Source organism: Eriocheir sinensis, unplaced genomic scaffold, assembly GCF_024679095.1.
Source record: "Eriocheir sinensis breed Jianghai 21 unplaced genomic scaffold, ASM2467909v1 Scaffold70, whole genome shotgun sequence".
NCBI lineage: Eukaryota > Metazoa > Arthropoda > Malacostraca > Decapoda > Varunidae > Eriocheir > Eriocheir sinensis.
In genome coordinates, this window is record NW_026112054.1 from 553766 (window position 1) to 576304 (window position 22539).

General features: G+C 46.9%; 1 protein-coding gene and 1 pseudogene across 1 annotated transcript; both read left to right on the forward strand.

Moving 5' to 3' along the window:
- The first annotated feature begins 18969 nt into the window (after window positions 1–18969).
- LOC126993974 (uncharacterized) lies at window positions 18970–21168 on the forward strand (annotated as a pseudogene).
- A 31-nt stretch (window positions 21169–21199) lies between these two features.
- On the forward strand, window positions 21200–21910 carry LOC126993969 (uncharacterized). The gene has a single exon (XM_050853190.1). It carries the CDS (start codon window positions 21274–21276, stop codon window positions 21892–21894), a length of 621 nt encoding a protein of 206 aa, XP_050709147.1. The 5' UTR covers window positions 21200–21273; the 3' UTR covers window positions 21895–21910.
- The last annotated feature ends 629 nt before the right edge of the window (window positions 21911–22539 follow it).

A 22539-nucleotide genomic window follows, 5' to 3' on the forward strand; every position in this document is an offset into this window, starting at 1 on the left:
TACCGTTCAGCGAGATTCATGCTACAACAAACACTTAGGCGTCTCCCCTCTCACCTACCCACGATACCGTTCAGCGAGATTCATGCTACAACTAACACTTAGGCGTCTCCTCTCACCTACCCACGATACCGTTCAGCGAGATTCATGCTACAACAAACACTTAGGCGTCTCCTCTCACCTAACTACGATACCGTTCATCGAGATTCATGCTACAACAAACACTTAGGCGTCTCCCCTCTCACCTACCTACGATACCGTTCAGCGAGATACATGCTACAACAAACACTTAGGCGTCTCCCCTCTCACCTACCTACGATACCGTTCAGCGAGATTCATGCTACAACAAACACTTAGGCGTCTCCCCTCTCACCTACCTACGATACCGTTCAGCGAGATTCATGCTACAACAAACACTTAGGCGTCTCCCCTCTCACCTACCTACGATACCGTTTAGCGAGACACATGCTACAACAAACATTTACATTCAAGTTTTTAACGTCACATGATAAAGTACAGTTCCTTATCTTCAACATTATGCAAAAATGTGTTCTTTATAGTAAATAACGTCTGCTACGAGCAAAGCAATTCATCTGCTACAGTCATTTGAAACACAAGGCGCCGTCACTCACAGTATCACGCGTGGCTGGAGCTGGGTAATCAAAACTCCATCATTACCCACAGTGGCACTATATATGCCGGCATGGCTGGAGATCTTGTGGGCGGGGTCGCGGGGGTCTTGTCTCCTTTTGGGGTCCCCCCCCCCCCCCACACTAGCTTCTACAAATGAGTATGGCAACAAATGGGGGATTCCAAATGGACCATTTGGAGGGCGGCGGGTACCTTTGTTGGGGGCCTGGGGGGCGTCTTCTTATATGACATCAACACCTTTTTCCTTAGATACGTTACTAAATTTAGCCATTAGACTTGAGCCTGTATCATGGCACCACCTCCAAGCTTTCACCCGGGGCGGACCGCCCCCCCCCCTCCCCTTACTACGCCACTGTCCTTCCTGCAGGAAGTATGCCTTCATACAGCCTGTGCCTAAGAAGGGTGAGCGTTCCAATCCCTCAAACTACCGTCCTATAGCTTTACTTTCCTGTGTATCTAAAGCTTTTGAGTCAATCTCAACTGGAAGACTAAAACCACCTTTCCACTTCTTAACTAATATCTGATCGACAGTATGGGTTCAGCAAGGGCGTTTTACTGGTGATCTCCTTGCCTTCCTAACTGACTCTTGGTCATCCTCTCTTAACTGTTTCTGGTGAAACCTTTGCTATTGCGCTGGACATATCAAAAGCTTTTGATAGGGTCTGCACAAATCTTTGCTTTCCAAACTACCCTCCTACGGTTTCTATCCTTCTCTTTACCTTTATCTCCAGTTTCCTTTCTGACTGTTCAGTTTCTGCTGTGGTAGAACTCTAAACCTATTAACAGTGGTGTCCCACAGGGTTCTGTCCTATCTCCCACTCTTTCAGTTGTTCATGGATGATATTCTTTCCAAAACGAACTGTCCTATCCATTCCTACGCCGATGACTCCACTCTGCATTACTCAACCTCTTTTAATAGAAGACCCACCCTACAGGAACTTAACGATTCAAGGCTGGAGGCAACAGAACGCTTAGGCTCAGACCTTCCTATTATATCCGATTGGGGCAAGAGGAACCTGGTGTCCTTCAACGCCTCAAGAAAACAGTTTTTCCACTTATCCACTGGACACAATCTTTCAAACAACTATCCCCTATTCTTTGACAACACTCAGCTATCACCTTCCTCAACACTAAACATCCTCGGTCTATCCTTAACTCAAAATCTAAACTGAAACTTCATATCTCATCTCTTACTAAATCAGCTTCCTCGAGGCTGGGCGTTCTGTACTGTTTCCGCCAGTTCTTCTTCCCCGCACAGTTGCTATCCATTTAGAGGGCCTTGTCCGCCCTCGTATGGAGTATGCATCTCATGTGTGGGGGGGCTCCACTCACACAGCTCTCCCTGACAGAGTGGAGTCAAAGGCTCTTCGTCTCATCAGCTCTCCTCCTCATACTGATAGTCTTCAACCTCTTAAATTCCGCCGCCATGTTGCCTCTCTCTCTTCTATCTTTTGTCGATATTTTCATGCTGACTGCTCTTCTGAACTTGTTAACTGCATGCCTCCTTCCTCCCGCGGCCCTGCTGCACACAACTTTCTACTCATGTTCATCCCTATACTATCCAAACCCCTTATGCAAGAGTCAACCAGTATCTTCAGTCTTTCATCCTCACGGTGGTAAACTCTGGAACAATCTTCCTTCATCTGTATTTCCTCCTGCCTACGACTTGAACTCTTTCAAGAGGAGAGTATCAGGACACCTCCTCCCGAAATTGACCTCTGCTTTTGGACACTCTTTAACCTCTGTTCGGGAGCAGTGAGTAGCGGGCCTTTTTTTTTTTTCTTTACGCCCTTGAACTGTCTCCTTAGCTTAGTCTTCTTAGCTGTAAAAAAAAAAAAAGAAGTAGAGATTACTGTCAGTAGCCTCAGAAATCTGTGTTTCGGTGCTGAAGAGAAAGTGAGGTTTAGAGGAAGAGAGATGGTGTTCCGCATAATGAAAATTAAAACGAAGACCGCGAATGTTGCAGAAATTGAGAAGAAAGAGGTTCGAGGATTTATCAAGACTGTTGGCATCACTCAGGAGATCAAATCTGACAGAGGCTCCAATTTTACCAGACTAGCATCCCAAGCGTGAAAAAAATGATAAAATAGAATTAAAAAAGGTGACTGTGACTGTGATTTAGTGGTGATTGTTAAAGTTTGTTACAAGTTGTTTGTAACTAGTAACCAACAAGAAAGTCCTTGTTTGTTACTAGAATAAAATACTAATATGTATATATATATATATATATATATATATATATATATATATATATATATATATATATATATATATATATATATATATATATATATATATATATATATATATATATATATATTCAAATAGGATTGAATGAGCAAGTGCTATCAAGAACTATTCATTTATAGCAAGTGTTACTTACTGATCACAGGGTAACAACCAAAAATCGTCAGGGGTTTCTCAGCTGATTCTGACTAATTTTGGTGTTCTGAGTCCGAATATCACACTGATTTTGCTCTATCAGGTCAACTTTTGAGATACAGCCATAGGCCTACCTGACGAGCTATACATATGCTAATATCAGGGTTTTGAGTTCAATCATATTTTTCTTGAAGAATATATCGAATTACAAAACTAACTTACTTTCTAAATTAGCTGCATACGTGTCAGTCAGTCATCCTGCTGACAGTCAGCTGCATCCTGCAATTACATAATTATTACATATATTTTTCTTAATATTTTTCGGGTCATTGATATGGCTTCGGCGCGACGGTCATGCAGGAATAATCCTGACGTTTTCTGCTACATCTGCGGAGAATACACGCTGTCAGTGGACAGGAAGAACATCACAGGATTTGTGAAGCGCCTACCAGGCTTACTTTGAAGTCAAGCTGGGTGACCAAGATAAGTCCTGGGCACCGCACACGGTGTGCAAGACGTGGAATACCTCCGGCGGTGGACGAAGGGCGCGAAAACTTCACTGAAGTTTGGGATTCCGATGGTTTGAGGGAGCCGTTTGACCATGCATCGGATTGTTACTTCTGCGCCATCAATACTACTGGCATCAACTGGAAGAATCGGCACAGCCTCCAGTACCCTGACCTTCCATCTGCCCGCCGTCCAGTTGCTCACTGCGAAGAAATTCCTGTACCAGCGTTCAGAGAGCTTCCTGACAGCGACGACGAGGCCACCACTACAGACGAGGGAGGAGATACAGAAGAGGAGTATGGTCCGCAGCCCTTTCACAAGGTGAGCTTAATGATCTGGTTCGGGATCTCAGCTTGTCGAAGAGTTCCTCCGAGCTGTTGGCCTCTAGACTCAAAGAGAAAATCTACTTGGCGAGGACGCGCGTATCACTTTCTTTCGTAGAAGGCATGAGGACTACATGGGCTACTTCTGCCAGGAGGAAGACCTCGTGTACTGCCGAGATGTCGCCGGTCTTTTGTTAAACTCGGCGCTTCTCAATACGATCCGAGAGATTGGCGACTCTTCATTGACAGCTGCAAGCGCTCTTGAAGTGTGTGCTCCTCCACAACGGGAACCAGTTCGCCTCAATCCTCTTGCGCACTCCACAACTCTCGAAGAGAACTATGAAGCAGTGAAGTACGTGCTCAACAAAATCCAATATGAGCAGCACCAATGGATCATCTGCGTCGACCTCAAGATGGTGAACTTTCTACTTGGTCAGCAGTCCGGGTTCACAAAGTACCCATGCTTTATATGTATGTGGGACAGTCGAGACAGAGCCCAGCACTATGTAAAGAAAGAGTGGCTGGCGCGAGAGCAGTTAGTACCTGGGCGAGAAACATCATAAACGAACCTCTTGTTGACTGGGAGAAGATATTGATCCCACTGCTGCACATGAAGCTTGGGTTAATGAAACAGTTCACGCGCGCTTTGGACAAGGATGGGAGGTGCTTAACTACCTGTGCTGAGCCTTTCCTCGATGGCCCACAGATACGGCAGCTCATCAACGACACAGAGTTCCAAAACTCCATGAACACGCTAGAGTGCGCTGCCTGGAAATCGTTTGTGGAGGTGGTGAACAACTTCCTGGGGAACACGAAGGCAGCAAACCACGCCAGACTCATCAGCAGCATGATAGAGGCTTTTCAAAACTCGTGTTTGATGAGTATAAAGATGCACTTCCTATTCTCACACATGGAGAAGTTTCCTGAAAACCTTGGGGCGATGAGCGACGAGCAGGGAGAAAGGTTCCATCAGGACATGCGCCAAAGGGCGGAGAGGTACCAGGAGGTGGGATGCAGTCATGTTGGCGGACTACTGCTGGTCGCTGAAGAGAGACAACCCAGCAGCTGCTCACGCACGGAATCGAAGAAACGCTGATTTATGCCGTGAACTCTGAAATTTTGTGTCACGTAACGTTTATTTAGAAGTATTATATGCTTATCAAATTTGATGGAGTAAATAAAACTGAATGAATTTGGATACGTTGACTTTATTTCTTGAGGAAAACGGAAAAATCGTCAGGTTTCTCAGCTGATGATCCGCAGAAATTTGTTTTTTTACGAAAAATCGATTATAAAAAAAATTCTGTAGCAAAAAATCTTGACCTGATTGAGCAAAACCAAGGTCATTTTCGGACTCAGAGCATCAAAATTAGTCTAATTCAGCTGGAAAACCCTGGACGATTTTCAAAAAATATTTTTTTGTTACCCAGTGTATAGTCAGTGTGTGACTATCATGACAAACATATGCTGATTCAGTGAGATGGTGGGCTTGTTTCTTTGCTAATCACACACCGACTGAGACGAACGTTTTAATCAAAAACCCTTATGGCACATACGGTGCGTAAATACATTAGAGAAACTGTATTAACACAGTGATAAACATCCCAAATGAACAACACTGAGAGTGCCAGGATTCGAACCTGGCCTTCTGATCAGAAATCAGTTGTTAATACAGTTTCACTAATGTATTTACACACCGTATGTGCCATAAGGGTTTGATTAAATGCGTTTCCGTCAGTCACGGGTGTGGGCGGGGTTACCTTCACCTTCATGTCCACAGTGCGGGGCTGGGGCGTCAGGTAATGGCCGCAGAAGTGGCCTCAGGCGCGGTAACCTTTTAGCCCATCGGTGGTCTGGTCGGTTTGCTGCCCTGACTTTTGATCAGAAGGCCCGGGTTCGAATCCTGGCACTCAGTGGTGTTCATTTGGGATGTTTTTCACTGTGTTAATACAGTTTCTCTAAAGTCAATCCTCAGTACAGTGTTTGAAAGAGACACTTTTATGGCATCTCTGACTCCTAGACATGATCGTAACTTGTTTTAATCAAGCACAGTGCTGAGAATCCCTGTTCACAGCGGTATGTAAAAGGAAACATCAAGAGGTTCCGGCACATTTATTTGCTAGAGTAGGGTAAGAACTCGCTATTGTTGATCAAAATCTTGTCAGTGACAAACTCTCAAAACTTATCTTTGCAGTTGTTATTAACACAGTCAACGAATTTGTCTTGTAAGTCTTCTGGAAGTTATCTAGGGTTCGTCTTGAATCGATTTCGAATAAGTTGACAATCTAAGTCTGTGATATTAGGAAAATAGTTGTCCAACTCTTCACTGAGAAAAAACAAGTGCTCACGGATAACAACACTGACCTTATTCACATCATCTCTACACAGAGATGACAAGCTGTCACTGTTTTCTCAAAATGTCATACTGACCTGCTTGGACTTTTTCTTGCCAAAATCTGAGTTTCATTTGAAAAGCTCTCAGTTTGTCTAAAAAATCAATCGCAGTTGTTGAGTAACCGTGAAGGGAGCTGTTGACTGCATTTATGCGAGAATATATATCAGTGAGTAAATATACGCTTGAATTCATCATTACTGCATGTAATGACAACAATAATTATTGTGATGATGTCTTGTGTTCAGCGTTTCAGGTCAACGGAGCATAAGCCAGCCAGTCAGTTTGCCTCGCCTCACCTCGCCTTCCTCCCCTCCGTCGCCTCCTCCGCCTCCGCCTCCTCTTCCAGTATGGGCACCAGCGTCTCCCTGGGACTCACGGGCAGCCTACCGCATCCCCCCATTTCTCCACCTAAAAGGAAGAAAAAATGCTATTAATAACACGAGTAAAGAGTTTATGATGTGTAAAATTAGTACTGTTAGGGAAAGAAGAGTATCCATGCGTGCCATTTCTCTCCACCCAGAAGTGAGAAAACAGATGCTATTAATAACACGAGTCAAGAGTATGTGTAGAATTAGTATTGTTAAGGGAAGAAGAGTATCTGCTATGGTGTGAAATAAACCGCTAAAAATAAGTACCGGTAGACAATAGAGCTCTGAGATAACTACTGGTAGATCCAAAATAAATATGAATGCTGTGAAATAATTACTGAAAACTAAGTAAACAGTAATGCCGTGAGATAAATAATTAAAACTTGAAACGTGGACACACACACACACACACACACACACATTCTGTAACACTAAATCACCTAACTGAGCAAAACTACTGTGAAATAGCTAAACTAAATATATAAAAATGTGCAATAATAACGAAACAAAACTGCGGTGAAATAAAGTAAGTAAACTCAATAAAGCCAACACGTAGCCTACCAAGGAGACTATATTAGTACTCTAGTCTCCTTGTAGCTTAATCACCAAGCTCTGCAGCCGCTTCAGTCCCTCCTCGCAGCCAACACACGTCATCGGTGGGCTCCTCGAACCTCATCTACGGAAATACACGTCCTCTCCACAGTGTCCAGCCCTGCTGCAACCTCTCCAGCACGGGGAGTCCTGGGGGGAGGGGGCCTGAAGTAACCTGTAGGACCGCTGGGGGTCATGGTTCCATTGGGAGAAGTGCTCGAGGGTGAATATGGGGCATGGGATCTCTTGGGTGGAGAGGGATGCTGGGAGAAGGCTGGGAGGAGATTTGGGGTGTTGGGGAATGCTGGGGAAGGTTGATCGGGTGATATGGGGTGCTGAGGAATGCTGGTGGAAAATTGGACGGATGCCAAAGGGTGGATGTTGGGGAAGGCTGTGCTGGTGATGAGGGTGATATGAGAGGTAGGGGGAGGCTCTAGGAATGAACCTTAGAGCAAAGGGAGTAAGGGTGAGGCGCAGACGAGGCACTGGGGGACTCAGTGGCAGCAGGGACATGGGTCGAGGCTTACTGATGGTAGGTGTGGAGAGATTGAGGGACTCGAGATGGAGGTATAACTGTTACTGATGGAGGGAAGGCGGGAGAGGTACGGAGATGTGGAGGACAGCGTCTCGTCTGCTCGCCTCGACACCAGAAGCTACAATGACCTTATCTGCGACTGCTCGGGACTTTGGGTAAAATGACAAAACGGTTATGAACCACTCCAATTAACCACCTCACTCTCTTCATCCACTTCCGCTATATCCACACCTATCTACATCACTCCCTCCCTCTCCTCTCCTGCCCATTCTTCCCCTTTACCTTTCCCTCTTTCTCTTCGCCTCTCCTTTCCTCACTCTCTTTTTTAATCCCCTACTCCTCCCCGTTATCACTTCTTCCCCTCCTACCCTATTCTTCTCTCTCCCTCTCAAGGTCTGATATACCTGACAACACCTGACCTTACCTGACCCAACCAACCTCATACACACACCTTTCTGCCTACCTGCCCTGACCTTACTGTTAATGACCACACACACACACACACACACACACACACACACACACACACACACACACACACACACACACACCTGACAACAGTATCCTGTTCCTAACTTTTATTATTATTATTATACTGTTCTGCTTTACATGTTTTATTCTATTCTTCCTCTCTATTATATTGTTATGCTGTTTTTTTATACTGGTTTTGATTTCCCTGTTCTAGTTTGTCCACTGTATTCGTTTTATTTATTTATTTATTATTTTTTTTTTATTTCTCTCATATTCTCTCACCTTATCATCATTTACTTCATCCACCTTCATTATCACATCCCTCCTCCTCCTCTCATTCGGTCTCCCCTATATTTATCTCATATTATATTTTTCTTTTACTCCTATGGAAAATGCTGAAAAGTAAAGATGGCGCCACTATAAACACTTGCCTGAGCCACAACGGGCCGACCATCAGGCCCTACTATGAAGGCCTACCGACGCCAGAGGCCAAGACGTTATTATATAGGAAAACAACTTGAAGAGAACAACAAGATGGACAATCTGTTGTTCGGCGTCTGTGACGCCAATAATAATAAATGTCCCAATGTTTTTTTACCAGGCCAATCAATCAGATGTTAAAATAGGGCACCACAATATTTTCTTTCCATTCAACTTTTTTTTCTTACGGTCTCCATCCAAAAAGTTGGAATAAGTAGCACAATTATTTTCAAGCTCCTGTTTTTCTTTGCCTCTCCATCAATAAAGTTAAAATAGATACCCCATTATTTCCAACTCCCTCTTCTTCTTACCTTCTCTATCCAAAGAGTTACAAGACCGTTAAATAAGGAACCACTAACCACTTCTTTTTCCAATTCCATCCCCCTCCTGCTTTCCATCTGCTTTTTTCCCTTCCTTCCTCCAGCTCGCCATTCCCTTCCTCCCTCCAGCTCCCCATTCCCTTCCTCCAGCTCCATTCCTTCCTTCCTCCAGCTCCCCATTCCCTTCCCTTCCTCCAGCTCGCCATTCACTTCCCTTCCTCCAGCTCGCCATTCCCTTCCCTTCCTCCAGCTCCCCATTCACTTCCCTTCCTCCAGCTCTCCATTCACTTCCCTTCCTCCAGCTCGCCATTCCCTTCCCTTCCTCCAGCTCCCCAATCCCTTCCCTTCCTCCAGCTCCCATTCCTTCCCTTCCTCCAGCTCCCATTCCCTTCCTTCCTCCAGCTCCCCTTTCACTTCCCTTCCTCCAGCTCCCCATTCCCTTCCCTTCCTCCAGCTCCCATTCACTTCCCTTCCTCCAGCTCCCATTCACTTCCCTTCCTCCAGCTCCCCATTCACTTCCTTCCTCCAGCTCCCATTCCTTCCCTTCCTCCAGCTCCCCATTCCCTTCCTCCAGCTCCCCATTCACTTCCCTTCCTCCAGCTCTCCTTTCACTTCCTTCCTCCAGCTCGCCATTCCCTTCCCTTCCTCCAGCTCCCCATTCACTTCCCTTCCTCCAGCTCCCCATTCACTTCCCTTCCTCCAGTTCGCATTTCCTTTCCCTTCCTCCAGCTCCCATTTCCCTTCCCTTCCTCCAGCTCCCCATTCACTTCCCTTCCTCCAGCTCCCCATTCACTTCCCTTCCTCCAGCTCCCCATTCACTTCCCTTCCTCCAGCTTCCCATTCACTTCCCTTCCTAAAGCTCCCATTCACTTCCCTTCCTCCAGCTCCCCATTCACTTCCCTTCCTCCAGCTCGCCATTCCCTTCCCTTCCTCCAGCTCCCCATTCACTTCCCTTCCTCCAGCTCACCAATCACTTCCCTTCCACCAGCTCCCCATTCCCTTCCTCCAGCTCTCCATTCCTTCCCTTCCTCCAGCTCCCCATTCACTTCCCTTCCTCCAGCTCCCATTCACTTCCTTCCTCCAGCTCCCATTCACTTCCCTTCCTCCAGCTCCCCTTTCCCTTCCTCCAGCTCCCCATTCACTTCCCTTCCTCCAGCTCCCCATTCACTTCCCTTCCTCCAGCTCCCCATTCCCTTCCCTTCCTCCAGCTCTCCATTCCCTTCCCTTCCTCCAGCTCGCCATTCACTTCCCTTCCTCCAGCTCCCCATTCACTTCCCTTCCTCCAGCTCCCCATTCACTTCCCTTCCTCCAGCTCTCCATTCCCTTCCCTTCCTCCAGCTCCCCATTCACTTCCCTTCCTCCAGCTCCCCATTCCCTTCCCTTCCTCCAGCTCCCCATTCACTTCCCTTCCTCCAGCTCCCCATTCACTTCCCTTCCTCCAGCTCCCCATTCACTTCCCTTCCTCCAGCTCTCCATTCCCTTCCCTTCCTCCAGCTCCCCATTCACTTCCCTTCCTCCAGCTCCCCATTCACTTCCCTTCCTCCAGCTCCCCATTCCCTTCCCTTCCTCCAGCTCCCCATTCCCTTCCCTTCCTCCAGCTCCCCATTCACTTCCCTTCCTCCAGCTCCCCATTCCCTTCCCTTCCTCCAGCTCCCCATTCCCTTCCCTTCCTCCAGCTCCCCATTCACTTCCCTTCCTCCAGCTCCCCATTCCCTTCCCTTCCTCCAGCTCCCCATTCACTTCCCTTCCTCCAGCTCCCCATTCCCTTCCCTTCCTCCAGCTCCCCATTACCTTCCCTTCCTCCAGCTCCCCATTCACTTCCCTTCCTCCAGCTCCCCATTCCCTTCCCTTCCTCCAGCTCCCCATTCCCTTCCCTTCCTCCAGCTCCCCATTCCCTTCCCTTCCTCCAGCTCCCCATTCCCTTCCCTTCCTCCAGCTCGCCATTCCCTTCCCTTCCTCCAGCTCCCCATTCACTTCCCTTCCTCCAGCTCCCCATTCCCTTCCCTTCCTCCAGCTCCCCATTCCCTTCCCTTCCTCCAGCTCCCCATTCACTTCCCTTCCTCCAGCTCTCCATTCACTTCCCTTCCTCCAGCTCCCCATTCCCTTCCCTTCCTCCAGCTCCCCATTCACTTCCCTTCCTCCAGCTCCCCATTCCCTTCCCTTCCTCCAGCTCGCCATTCACTTCCCTTCCTCCAGCTCCCCATTCACTTCCCTTCCTCCAGCTCCCCATTCACTTCCCTTCCTCCAGCTCCCCATTCCCTTCCCTTCCTCCAGCTCTCCATTCACTTCCCTTCCTCCAGCTCCCCATTCCCTTCCCTTCCTCCAGCTCCCCATTCCCTTCCCTTCCTCCAGCTCCCCATTCACTTCCCTTCCTCCAGCTCCCCATTCACTTCCCTTCCTCCAGCTCCCCATTCACTTCCCTTCCTCCAGCTCTCCATTCACTTCCCTTCCTCCAGCTCCCCATTCACTTCCCTTCCTCCAGCTCTCCATTCACTTCCCTTCCTCCAGCTCCCCATTCACTTCCCTTCCTCCAGCTCCCCATTCACTTCCCTTCCTCCAGCTCTCCATTCACTTCCCTTCCTCCAGCTCCCCATTCACTTCCCTTCCTCCAGCTCCCCATTCACTTCCCTTCCTCCAGCTCCCCATTCACTTCCCTTCCTCCAGCTCCCCATTCACTTCCCTTCCTCCAGCTCCCCATTCACTTCCCTTCCTCCAGCTCTCCATTCACTTCCCTTCCTCCAGCTCCCCATTCACTTCCCTTCCTCCAGCTCCCCATTCACTTCCCTTCCTCCAGCTCTCCATTCACTTCCCTTCCTCCAGCTCTCCATTCACTTCCCTTCCTCCAGCTCCCCATTCACTTCCCTTCCTCCAGCTCCCCATTCACTTCCCTTCCTCCAGCTCCCCATTCACTTCCCTTCCTCCAGCTCTCCATTCACTTCCCTTCCTCCAGCTCGCCATTCACTTCCCTTCCTCCAGCTCCCCATTCACTTCCCTTCCTCCAGCTCTCCATTCACTTCCCTTCCTCCAGCTATCCATTCACTTCCCTTCCTCCAGCTCCCCATTCACTTCCCTTCCTCCAGCTCCCCATTCACTTCCCTTCCTCCAGCTCTCCATTCACTTCCCTTCCTCCAGCTCTCCATTCACTTCCCTTCCTCCAGCTCTCCATTCACTTCCCTTCCTCCAGCTCTCCATTCACTTCCCTTCCTCCAGCTCTCCATTCCCTTCCCTTCCTCCAGCTCCCCATTCACTTCCCTTCCTCCAGCTCACCATTCACTTCCCTTCCTCCAGCTCTCCATTCCCTTCCCTTCCTCCAGCTCCCCATTCACTTCCCTTCCTCCAGCTCCCCATTCACTTCCCTTCCTCCAGCTCCCCATTCCCTTCCCTTCCTCCAGCTCCCCATTCACTTCCCTTCCTCCAGCTCCCCATTCCCTTCCCTTCCTCCAGCTCACCATTCACTTCCCTTCCTCCAGCTCTCCATCCCCTTCCCTTCCTCCAGCTCCCCATTCACTTCCCTTCCTCCAGCTCTCCATTCCCTTCCCTTCCTCCAGCTCCCCATTCCCTTCCCTTCCTCCAGCTCTCCATTCACTTCCCTTCCTCCAGCTCCCCATTCCCTTCCTCCAGCTCTCCATTCACTTCCCTTCCTCCAGCTCCCCATTCACTTCCCTTCCTCCAGCTCTCCATTCCCTTCCCTTCCTCCAGCTCCCCATTCCCTTCCCTTCCTCCAGCTCTCCATTCCCTTCCCTTCCTCCAGCTCCCCATTCCCTTCCCTTCCTCCAGCTCTCCATTCACTTCCCTTCCTCCAGCTCCCCATTCACTTCCCTTCCTCCAGCTCTCCATTCCCTTCCCTTCCTCCAGCTCTCCATTCCCTTCCCTTCCTCCAGCTCGCCATTCCCTTCCCTTCCTCCAGCTCCCCATTCCCTTCCCTTCCTCCAGCTCACCATTCCCTTCCCTTCCTCCAGCTCCCCATTCCCTTCCCTTCCTCCAGCTACCCATTCCCTTCCCTTCCTCCAGCTCCATTCCCTTCCCTTCCTCCAGCTCCCCATTCCCTTCCCTTCCTCCAGCTCCCCATTCACTTCCCTTCCTCCAGCTCCCCATTCCCTTCCCTTCCTCCAGCTCACCATTCACTTCCCTTCCTCCAGCTCCCCATTCACTTCCCTTCCTCCAGCTCCCCATTCCCTTCCCTTCCTCCAGCTCCCCATTCACTTCCCTTCCTCCAGCTCCCCATTCCCTTCCCTTCCTCCAGCTCCCCATTCCCTTCCCTTCCTCCAGCTCTCCATTCACTTCCCTTCCTCCAGCTCTCCATTCCCTTCCCTTCCTCCAGCTCCCCATTCCCTTCCCTTCCTCCAGCTCCCCATTCCCTTCCCTTCCTCCAGCTCCCCATTCACTTCCCTTCCTCCAGCTCCCCATTCACTTCCCTTCCTCCAGCTCACCATTCCCTTCCCTTCCTCCAGCTCCCCATTCCCTTCCCTTCCTCCAGCTCCCCATTCCCTTCCCTTCCTCCAGCTCTCCATTCACTTCCCTTCCTCCAGCTCCCCATTCCCTTCCCTTCCTCCAGCTCTCCATTCCCTTCCCTTCCTCCAGCTCCCCATTCCCTTCCCTTCCTCCAGCTCTCCATTCCCTTCCCTTCCTCCAGCTCCCCATTCCCTTCCCTTCCTCCAGCTCCCCATTCACTTCCCTTCCTCCAGCTCGCCATTCCCTTCCCTTCCTCCAGCTCCCCATTCCCTTCCCTTCCTCCAGCTCCCCATTCCCTTCCCTTCCTCCAGCTCCCCATTCCCTTCCCTTCCTCCAGCTCCCCATTCCCTTCCCTTCCTCCAGCTCCCCATTCCCTCCCCTTCCTCCAGCTCCCCATTCCCTTCCCTTCCTCCAGCTCCCCATTCCCTTCCCTTCCTCCAGCTCTCCATTCCCTTCCCTTCCTCCAGCTCCCCATTCACTTCCCTTCCTCCAGCTCCCCATTCCCTTCCCTTCCTCCAGCTCTCCATTCCCTTCCCTTCCTCCAGCTCCCCATTCCCTCCCCTTCCTCCAGCTCCCCATTCCCTCCCCTTCCTCCTGCTCCCCATTCCCTTCCCTTCCTCCAGCTCCCCATTCCCTTCCCTTCCTCCAGCTCCCCATTCCCTTCCCTTCCTCCAGCTCCCCATTCCCTTCCCTTCCTCCAGCTCCCCATTCCCTTCCCTTCCTCCAGCTCCCCATTCACTTCCCTTCCTCCAGCTCCCCATTCCCTTCCCTTCCTCCAGCTCCCCATTCCCTGCCCTTCCTCCAGCTCCCCATTCCCTTCCCTTCCTCCAGCTCTCCATTCCCTTCCCTTCCTCCAGCTCCCCATTCCCTTCCCTTCCTCCAGCTCCCCATTCACTTCCCTTCCTCCAGCTCCCCATTCCCTTCCCTTCCTCCTGCTCCCCATTCCCTTCCCTTCCTCCAGCTCCCCATTCCCTCCCCTTCCTCCTGCTCCCCATTCCTCTTCCTTTCCTTCACATTCCTCATCTCCCACTTGCTCCCCATTCACGTTCCTCTTTCTTCCAACCACCTTCTTCCTCTTCCATTTGCCCCCATCCACCTCCCTATAGGTACCCCATTTTTTCCAACTACCTTTTTTCTAACCTTTTCCATCCAAAAACTGAATAAGTATCGCTTTTTTTTCAAGACTTTTATTTTTTCACTCTTTCTCCATGACAAAAGTACCACTATTTATTTCCAAAGCCCATTTTTCTTTCCCGCTCCATCAGTAAACAGTAAAAACAGGCACGAGTCAAACACAATGATAAATAGCTATAAAAACAAGCTATATTTTTACCGGAAGGCACGACATACCTTGCCTTGGACCGACTGTCAGGATCTACTGGGAAGAACCTGCTGGCCCTACCTACCGGCGCAATTGGCCAAGACGTAAAAAAAAAATATATATATATATATATATATATATATATATATATATATATATATATATATATATATATATATATATATATATATATATATATATATATATATATATCCATACCTGCAAATTTATCTACTTTTTTTTTTTCATTTAACTACATTTTTATCTTATCTCCTTACAGTTCTATTTTCTTGGCAACTCTATCTCCATATAACTTTATCTTATCTTATCTTATCTCATCTCTATATTTATAAGTACTCATTTAACCTCCAGCCGATCAATCCTTAAACAATACATTAAATAAGTAATAAGATCATAGAACAAGAAAAGTAATAAAAATAGACTATGACAAATAAGTTAATGACGAGTAGGTACAGTATATAAGAACATAAGAACGTAAGGAGTCTGCAAGAGGCTGGTTGGCCTATACAAGGCAGCTCCTGTACACTCAACCCCACCTTACCTCACCATCCGTGGTTTTATCTAACCTCTTCCTGAATGTATCTACGGTATTGGCACCCACAACATGGCTCCCAGGCCTGTTCCATTCATCTACCACTCTTTTGGTGAACCAGTTCTTGCCTATGTCTTTGTTGAATCTGAATTTGTCTAACTTAAAACCATTGCTACGCTTCCTACCTGGCTCTTTTACTATCAAAATCTTATTGACATCCCTTTTATTAAAGCCCTTCATCCATTTATAGACTTCTATCAAGTCTCCTCGCAACCTTCGCCTTTCTAGAGAGTGTAGATTTAAATGCTTCAGCCTATCTTCATAAGGCAAGTTTCTCACCCCCTGAATCATCTTTGGCATCCTCCTCTGTACAGATTCTAACATCTTGATATCCATTCTATAGTAGGGGGACCAGAACTGAACTGCATAATCGAGATGAGGTCTAACTAATGCTAAGTAAAGTTTGAGGATGACTTCAGCGCTCCTATTGCTTACGCTCCTTGAGATGAAACCAAGTACTCTGTTTGCCCGATTTTTAGCCTGAATGCATTGAGCCCTAGGACGGAGGTCAGCGCTCACTAGTACTCCTAAGTCTCTCTCACGCCCAGACCAGCTTAGAGGAGTGTCATTTAAGGAGTAATTGTGTGAGGGATTATTCCTACCTACACTCAGAATGCTACACTTCCCGACATTGAATTCCATCTGCCATTTCCTGCCCAATGATATAGTCTGTCAAGCTCATCCTGGAGAACGGTAGCGTCCCTGTCTGATTGGATTACTCTACCGATCTTGGTATCATATGCGAACTTACTGACATCACTACTAATTCCTGTGTCCAAGTCATTGATGTAAATAATAAAAGCAGAGGACCCATCACCGACCCTTGAGGGACTCCAACATCTTTTCTACAACTGATGTAAATGTAAATGTAAATGTAAATTCCATTGATTGGGCACATACCCAGAATTTACCGACATATTAAAGATATTGGTAACTGGACCACTGAGGACCTCCTTGCACTCTTTCAGAATCCGTGGGAATACTTTGTCCTGCCCCGGCGATTTGTTTTTCTTCAACCTACCAATCTCATCCTGACTACTTGCCTAGTGATGATCACATCCCTCAACTTGTCGTTCTCTTCGCCCTCATAAACCTGAACTCTCTCTGGAATGGTTGTTAGATCTTCCTGCGTGAAAACTGAGAGGAAATAGTCATTCATCATTTGACTCATATCTTTTCCATTCTCAACGAGCTCACCTGTGTTTGTTTTCAACGGTCAAATCCTGTCCCTTGTTTTCGTTCTGTACCTCTGTAAGCTGAGATATAACAAAGAAAAATAATGTTATAGAAAGTAATGTTTGGGACAAATAGTATATACATAAACTTCGACAATGGTTCTTATTTAACAAGCAGCCAAGTCAAAAGTTGCTATAATGTTACTTGATTACTGAATTTGTTGAAGTACGTAGCAATATTTATGTAACTTTCTAAACTTAATGAACACCCCAAGAGACTCTAGTGAAACGAGAAAGTGTGTGTATGCAGTTTCATATCTTGTCCATGTAGGAGAGCACGTAACTTCTTGTAAAGCTTCTATATACGTATATCTTATGGACCATTAACCCGGTAGCATCGACGGGAAAAATTTTTGGCTTTAACGTGTAGCAGAGATTGTTATAGTAGGATTTCAATGTATTATTATTATTATTATTTAGTATCACCACGAATTAGGCATTCAATTGTCATTGGAAAAACCTCGACAGGTAGATCACGCCACCTTATAGGAATGTCGTCCGTCAGTGTTTACCGTCTCAGTTTGTATACAAAGCATTTCATCAAGCTTGAGTCACCTTGACGTACGTGACCAATTGTAACAATTATTTTCCAATCTGTAACTCGTCACTCCTTCACGAGAGTCCGACTGACACACAACGACAGTCGCTCTCGCCCGACGCTCCTTGTACATAGGCTACGAATATATTCGCCTTAAGGAAGCTGAAGTCTTAATCAACGCCCTTTAAACGCCCCCGGGTAACCCGTTACTCGAGAGGACAAATTTCTGCCATGATATGAACCTCCCAAAATATACGATGTATTCACTGATCACAATTTCTTTGATATATATTATGAAATGGCTTGTACTAATGCTGTTTCTGTATCATTATTTTGCTTAGATGGGACCTTTAACCCAACCTAACCTAACCTAAGAAACATGACCCCTGCAGCTACCGGGTTAAATGAAGTTTATACACTTAATTAAGTCAACAAAGCAGCAGTCTTACTCACCCATTGGTCCAGCACCTCAGGCCCTCCACACAGCCGAGGCAGCTCACGGGCCGAATCGGAACGCACCCACGCCCTGGTCCTGGCCTGCTGCACGAGATCCACGGACGCCTGCATGTGGTCGGGGAACCTGGTCCAAGAAGGATCTGAAGGACTTCACTGAGGTCATGGAAGAGCTACGGGTCATGGTAGACGGCCCTGCAGCGACCCCTGGCAGGCAGCGTGTGTACTGAGCCATGCAGGAGGGGGAGGACAGAGCGAGGCTGGATGGGGGTGTCTGGAGGAGGCTGGAGGATGGATAAGTGGGTCAAGGTCGTCGGTGAGTGTAGGCGGCCGGAAGGGGCACAAGGGTATTTGGAGGGCCAGTGGGGTCATGGAGACGGTGGAAAACCCAGGAAGACCAAACGAGGAAAAGGACTCGGAGGAAACAGCAGTGCCATCGAGAGCTTCAGCAGCAGGAGCGGTAGCAGATGCCTTCGTCTCGGCAGCACCAGTAGTAGTAATGCTGGAGGACGTCGTGAGGAAGGAGGTATACGGGTAGCGGGGGAGGGAGTGGACCCACGGTAGGGCCTTGGGTAGCCGACTTGCAGGACTCTGGTTATTCCGCGCCAGGGAAGGGGGCGCTCTAGTCCTCCTCCTCCACCGCCTCGCTTCCGCCGTCATCTATCGACTTCGCTGTGGAAAGAAGACGACGTTAGAATATTGGTATGAAGTGATAGTGACAGGTACACACGGAGCACACACTCACCCTGCAGCACACCTGCATGAACAAGCAGAGAGAGAGAGAGAGAGAGAGAGAGAGAGAGAGAGAGAGAGAGAGAGAGAGAGAGAGAGAGAGAGAGAGAGAGAGAGAGAGAGTCTAAATATTTGAATTAATGTCTATTTATAGAAACATGTATATATATATATATATATATATATATATATATATATATATATATATATATATATATATATATATATATATATATATATATATATATATATATATATATATATATATATATATATATATATATATATAGGTCATGTGGTGTAATGGTGATGTTGTCATTTTGGAGGTAAAAAATGATTTTGGCCTCAGGAGTGTTGGAATCACTATGGACAAAAATGAGTGCATAAACTATTAGAGCATTCATTTGCGGTCATTTCAGTGTGTGAATCGTTTTTCTACGTTAAAAAATGAATGTGTGACAGAATTGCTCCCAAAACCATGCAAAAAATGTTGCAAAAAACATTTGCAATGTTTCAGAAAATTTGTTATAATTCACCACACGGATAAATTTTGGGGCAATTTATGATGCTTGAAGAATTTGGGGCAATGATAGCTATCACTTCCATAGCATTTATATGCAAGTATTAAAGACACCACAGCATTCTGAAAGTGGGGCAGATTACGACTGGTGTGGGGGCAATTGAGGATCGCTACCCGATCGTTTATTGCCCCCACACCGATCGTAATATGCCCCATCCCCGATTTCTATTTACCCCCATTATGATCGTCAATTCCCCCATGTTACTTAACCTTTTTTCTAGGTTTCAGAAGTTGTGAAAATGGTGCGAGATTATGTTAAGAAGGCTAAGCCATATAATGATGCCACCCTTAAACTCGCTCTGGAAGAAATTGCAAGTGGTGTTGCAATTAAGGAAGCATCGAGGAAGCACAAGATTGGGTATGGAAAGCTATGGAGTGAACATAAGAAGCACCAGGAATCTGAGGACTACCAACCTACAACGCACACAGGCAAAAGAGTGAGTACAAATATAATTTAGTACAATAAAGCCATTGTCACAGATGCATAAGATTCACGTTCGAGTCAGAGACGAATGCGAAATTACCATTTTTACACTGTTTAGTTTCAAAGTCTCTCATAAGTTTTGTTGTGTCTGTTTACCGAAGGAGTACATTTTCTGGGTTAGGCAGCAGTTTTTATAGTTTCTGCTCAATCAATTTTCAACTCAATAGCTTTAAAACTACATTGATTTCCATATTTTGTTTTTCTTTGTTTGCAGGGAAGGAAGGTTGCACTGTCCGCTGAGATGGAGGCAGAAATATTGAGATGCGTGAAGATCATGGAGCAAATGGGAATGCCTCCTCCCATTGCTGAATTCCAATCTCTCATACATGACTACCTGGAATTCAACCAATGTGTCACGCCTTTCAAAGACAATCGGCCAGGAAGGGACTGGGTGAGCAGTTTCTTGAAGCGCCATGGGCTCACATTAAAGAAAGGAGGCATGATGCAGCTGGCGAGGAAGAGTGTCACGTCAGACCCATTCGTTGTCTACGGATTTTACGACAAGTTAGGGAAGCTCTTCGATGAAATGGGACTAGCAGACGCCTAGTTCCATCTTCAATATGGATGAGACCGGTTTTCCTACAGACCCATCAAAGGCCAAGACCATCGGCACAAAAGGGGTGAAAACAGTAAGGATTACACATGGTGCCAACAGGAAAACATCACTGTGTTAGCTACCTGTTGCGCTGATGGGACTGCACTACCACCTTTGATTGTATTCAAAGGCAAGAAGATGCAGACTACCTGGCGGGGTGATAATGCTTTGCCAGGAACTCAATATGCTGTGACTGATTCTGGGTGGATGACCACCTCTGTCTTTGAGGACTTCTTCGAGTCTTTGTAGAAGTAGTGAAAGGGAGAGGGCCAATTCTGGTGGTGCTATATGGTCACCTGAGCCACACATCCTTACGTACAGTAGATTTGGCAGTGAAAAACAACATCACCATCTTGAAGTTGCCACCTCATTGTACCGACCTCCTCCAGCCCTTGGATGTGGCTTGTTTTGCTCCCTTGAAGTCGTACTACGACTCCAAGTTGCTGGAGTATACTCAAAGTACAGGAGGCCGTGAGAACCTTCGTAAGGATCTCTTTGTGAACATGTTGTGTTCAGTTTGGAACACTGGGTTGTCAAAGGAGAACATTGTGGCAGGTTTCCGAGCAACTGGTATCCATCCCCTAGATAGGGTGAAGTATAACACTTCAAGGCTCGATACAATAAAGCTCAAAACCTATGATGACTGGGTGTCTGCAGGAAAGCCCACTGATGACGATGACCAGCCAATCCTGCCCACTGCTCGTACCCAGTCCCTAGACATACCTCCTCCTCCTGCACCTGAAGATGATGAAACCCCAGCAGCATCTACACCTACTGCTTCAACACCTAAGCGAACAGCCACTGCTTCTACATCCACGGATTCTCAAACAGCCCCCTCACAGGAATTGAAGAAGTACACGGACCAACAGCTGGTGGATGAGCTACTGAGCAGGGATGAGGCTGCATTGAGTCTCTTCTTCAAATGTCTCGTCTCAAGCATCTCTCAGCATGGTAAGAAACTTCCCCCAGCTTCCATAGAGGCTGTCCTACACTCCAGAGGACGTCGTGCTACCCCCCTCACAAAAAAGAGGAGAGTCATTCCCATGAGTTGCTCTGTAATAACTGATGAGAAGTGCCGCCAAAAGATTGCAGAAATGAACGAGTCTAAGGCAAGACTCGGAAGAAGGGAGCCCTACTCAAACTGAGAAGTCTACGAAGGAAGCACCAAAGAAAAGGCAACAGGGAAGAAGAGAAAGTTGAAAGAGGAGGAGGATGAGGACTCGGACTCAACAGTTGTCTCCAGTGTCGCAATGACTGAAGCTAACACCTCCAGTGATTTATCTCTGGAGGATCTGCTGAGAGATGACCTTGAAGAGGTGCAAGACGACCTTGAGGAGGCTACAGAAGTGAGAATGGAGGAGGTGACACAACGAAGAGAAGAGACAGAAGCCAGAAGAGGAGAGACAGAAGACAGACGAGACGAGACAGAAGACAGAAGAGAAGAGACAGATTACAGAAGTGACAAGGACAGAGATTATAGGCATGATGAGGCCACAGCAGATGGAACAGAGGCGGTCACATCAAAGAATGGTAGGCCTACCATTGAAGACGCAGACACCTATAAATATGTCGCAGTGTACTTCTCGCACCCAAAGCCTCAGTACTTCTGGGGGAAAATTCTTAAGGTATTTTCAAGTGACGAAGAAACTGAAGTGACGCAGGTGGAGGTCGATTTTTTGCAGAAGAAAGCGATCTCCAGTGACCCTTCAGCATGGACCTGGGCTGAGAAGACGGTTAAAGAGGTCCTAATCATTGACACCAAATTCATCGTGTTTGGGCCTCTGGTCCCTGACGTAAAGAAGAACATATTCCGCTTTCCAGATGTTCAGGCCATGGCCTCTCTTCGAGAATTTGAACAGAGGGATGATTAAGGAAGAAAACACTATAAGGAAGAAAACACTTTTATTTCTCCTAGAAAAACACTTTTAATTCTCCTAGAATACATTATGTATCAGCTTTAAGGCCAGGCTAAGTAAGCTAGCCTTGTAATGTGGGCTATATCATCTTTGTTTTTTGTTTGAATATATTTAGTTGATAATTTCTGTCTTTATCTATCCTATAGTATGCCAAATTACCTTCAAATAAACGAATTACAGACCGATAGTTAATTGCCCCACGAAAATCGTCATTTACCCCACTGGGGCAAATGGCGATTGCACCACTAAATTCGATCTCTATTTAAAACAACAAGATTTTCAAAATCTTTCAATACGGGGATAGAAGCATAATGTATCAACACACTGTGTGGTACCTAGTTTGTTTTTCAATTATTATTGTTTTATTTTTTGTGTGCAATAGAGCTGCCTCCTTTGTTGTAAAAAAAAAAAAAAATAATAGAAATATAAAAAAAATGGAAAAAGAACAGAATAAACATCGAAAAAGAAAAGCAACAGAAATAAATGAACATCAAGAAAAGAGAAATACAAAGAAACATCATCCACCTTTCGGTCCCAAACAACATCACCAAAATTATGGATGGGTCTCTTCTGGGAGGAAAGCGGCTCATCCAGACCAAG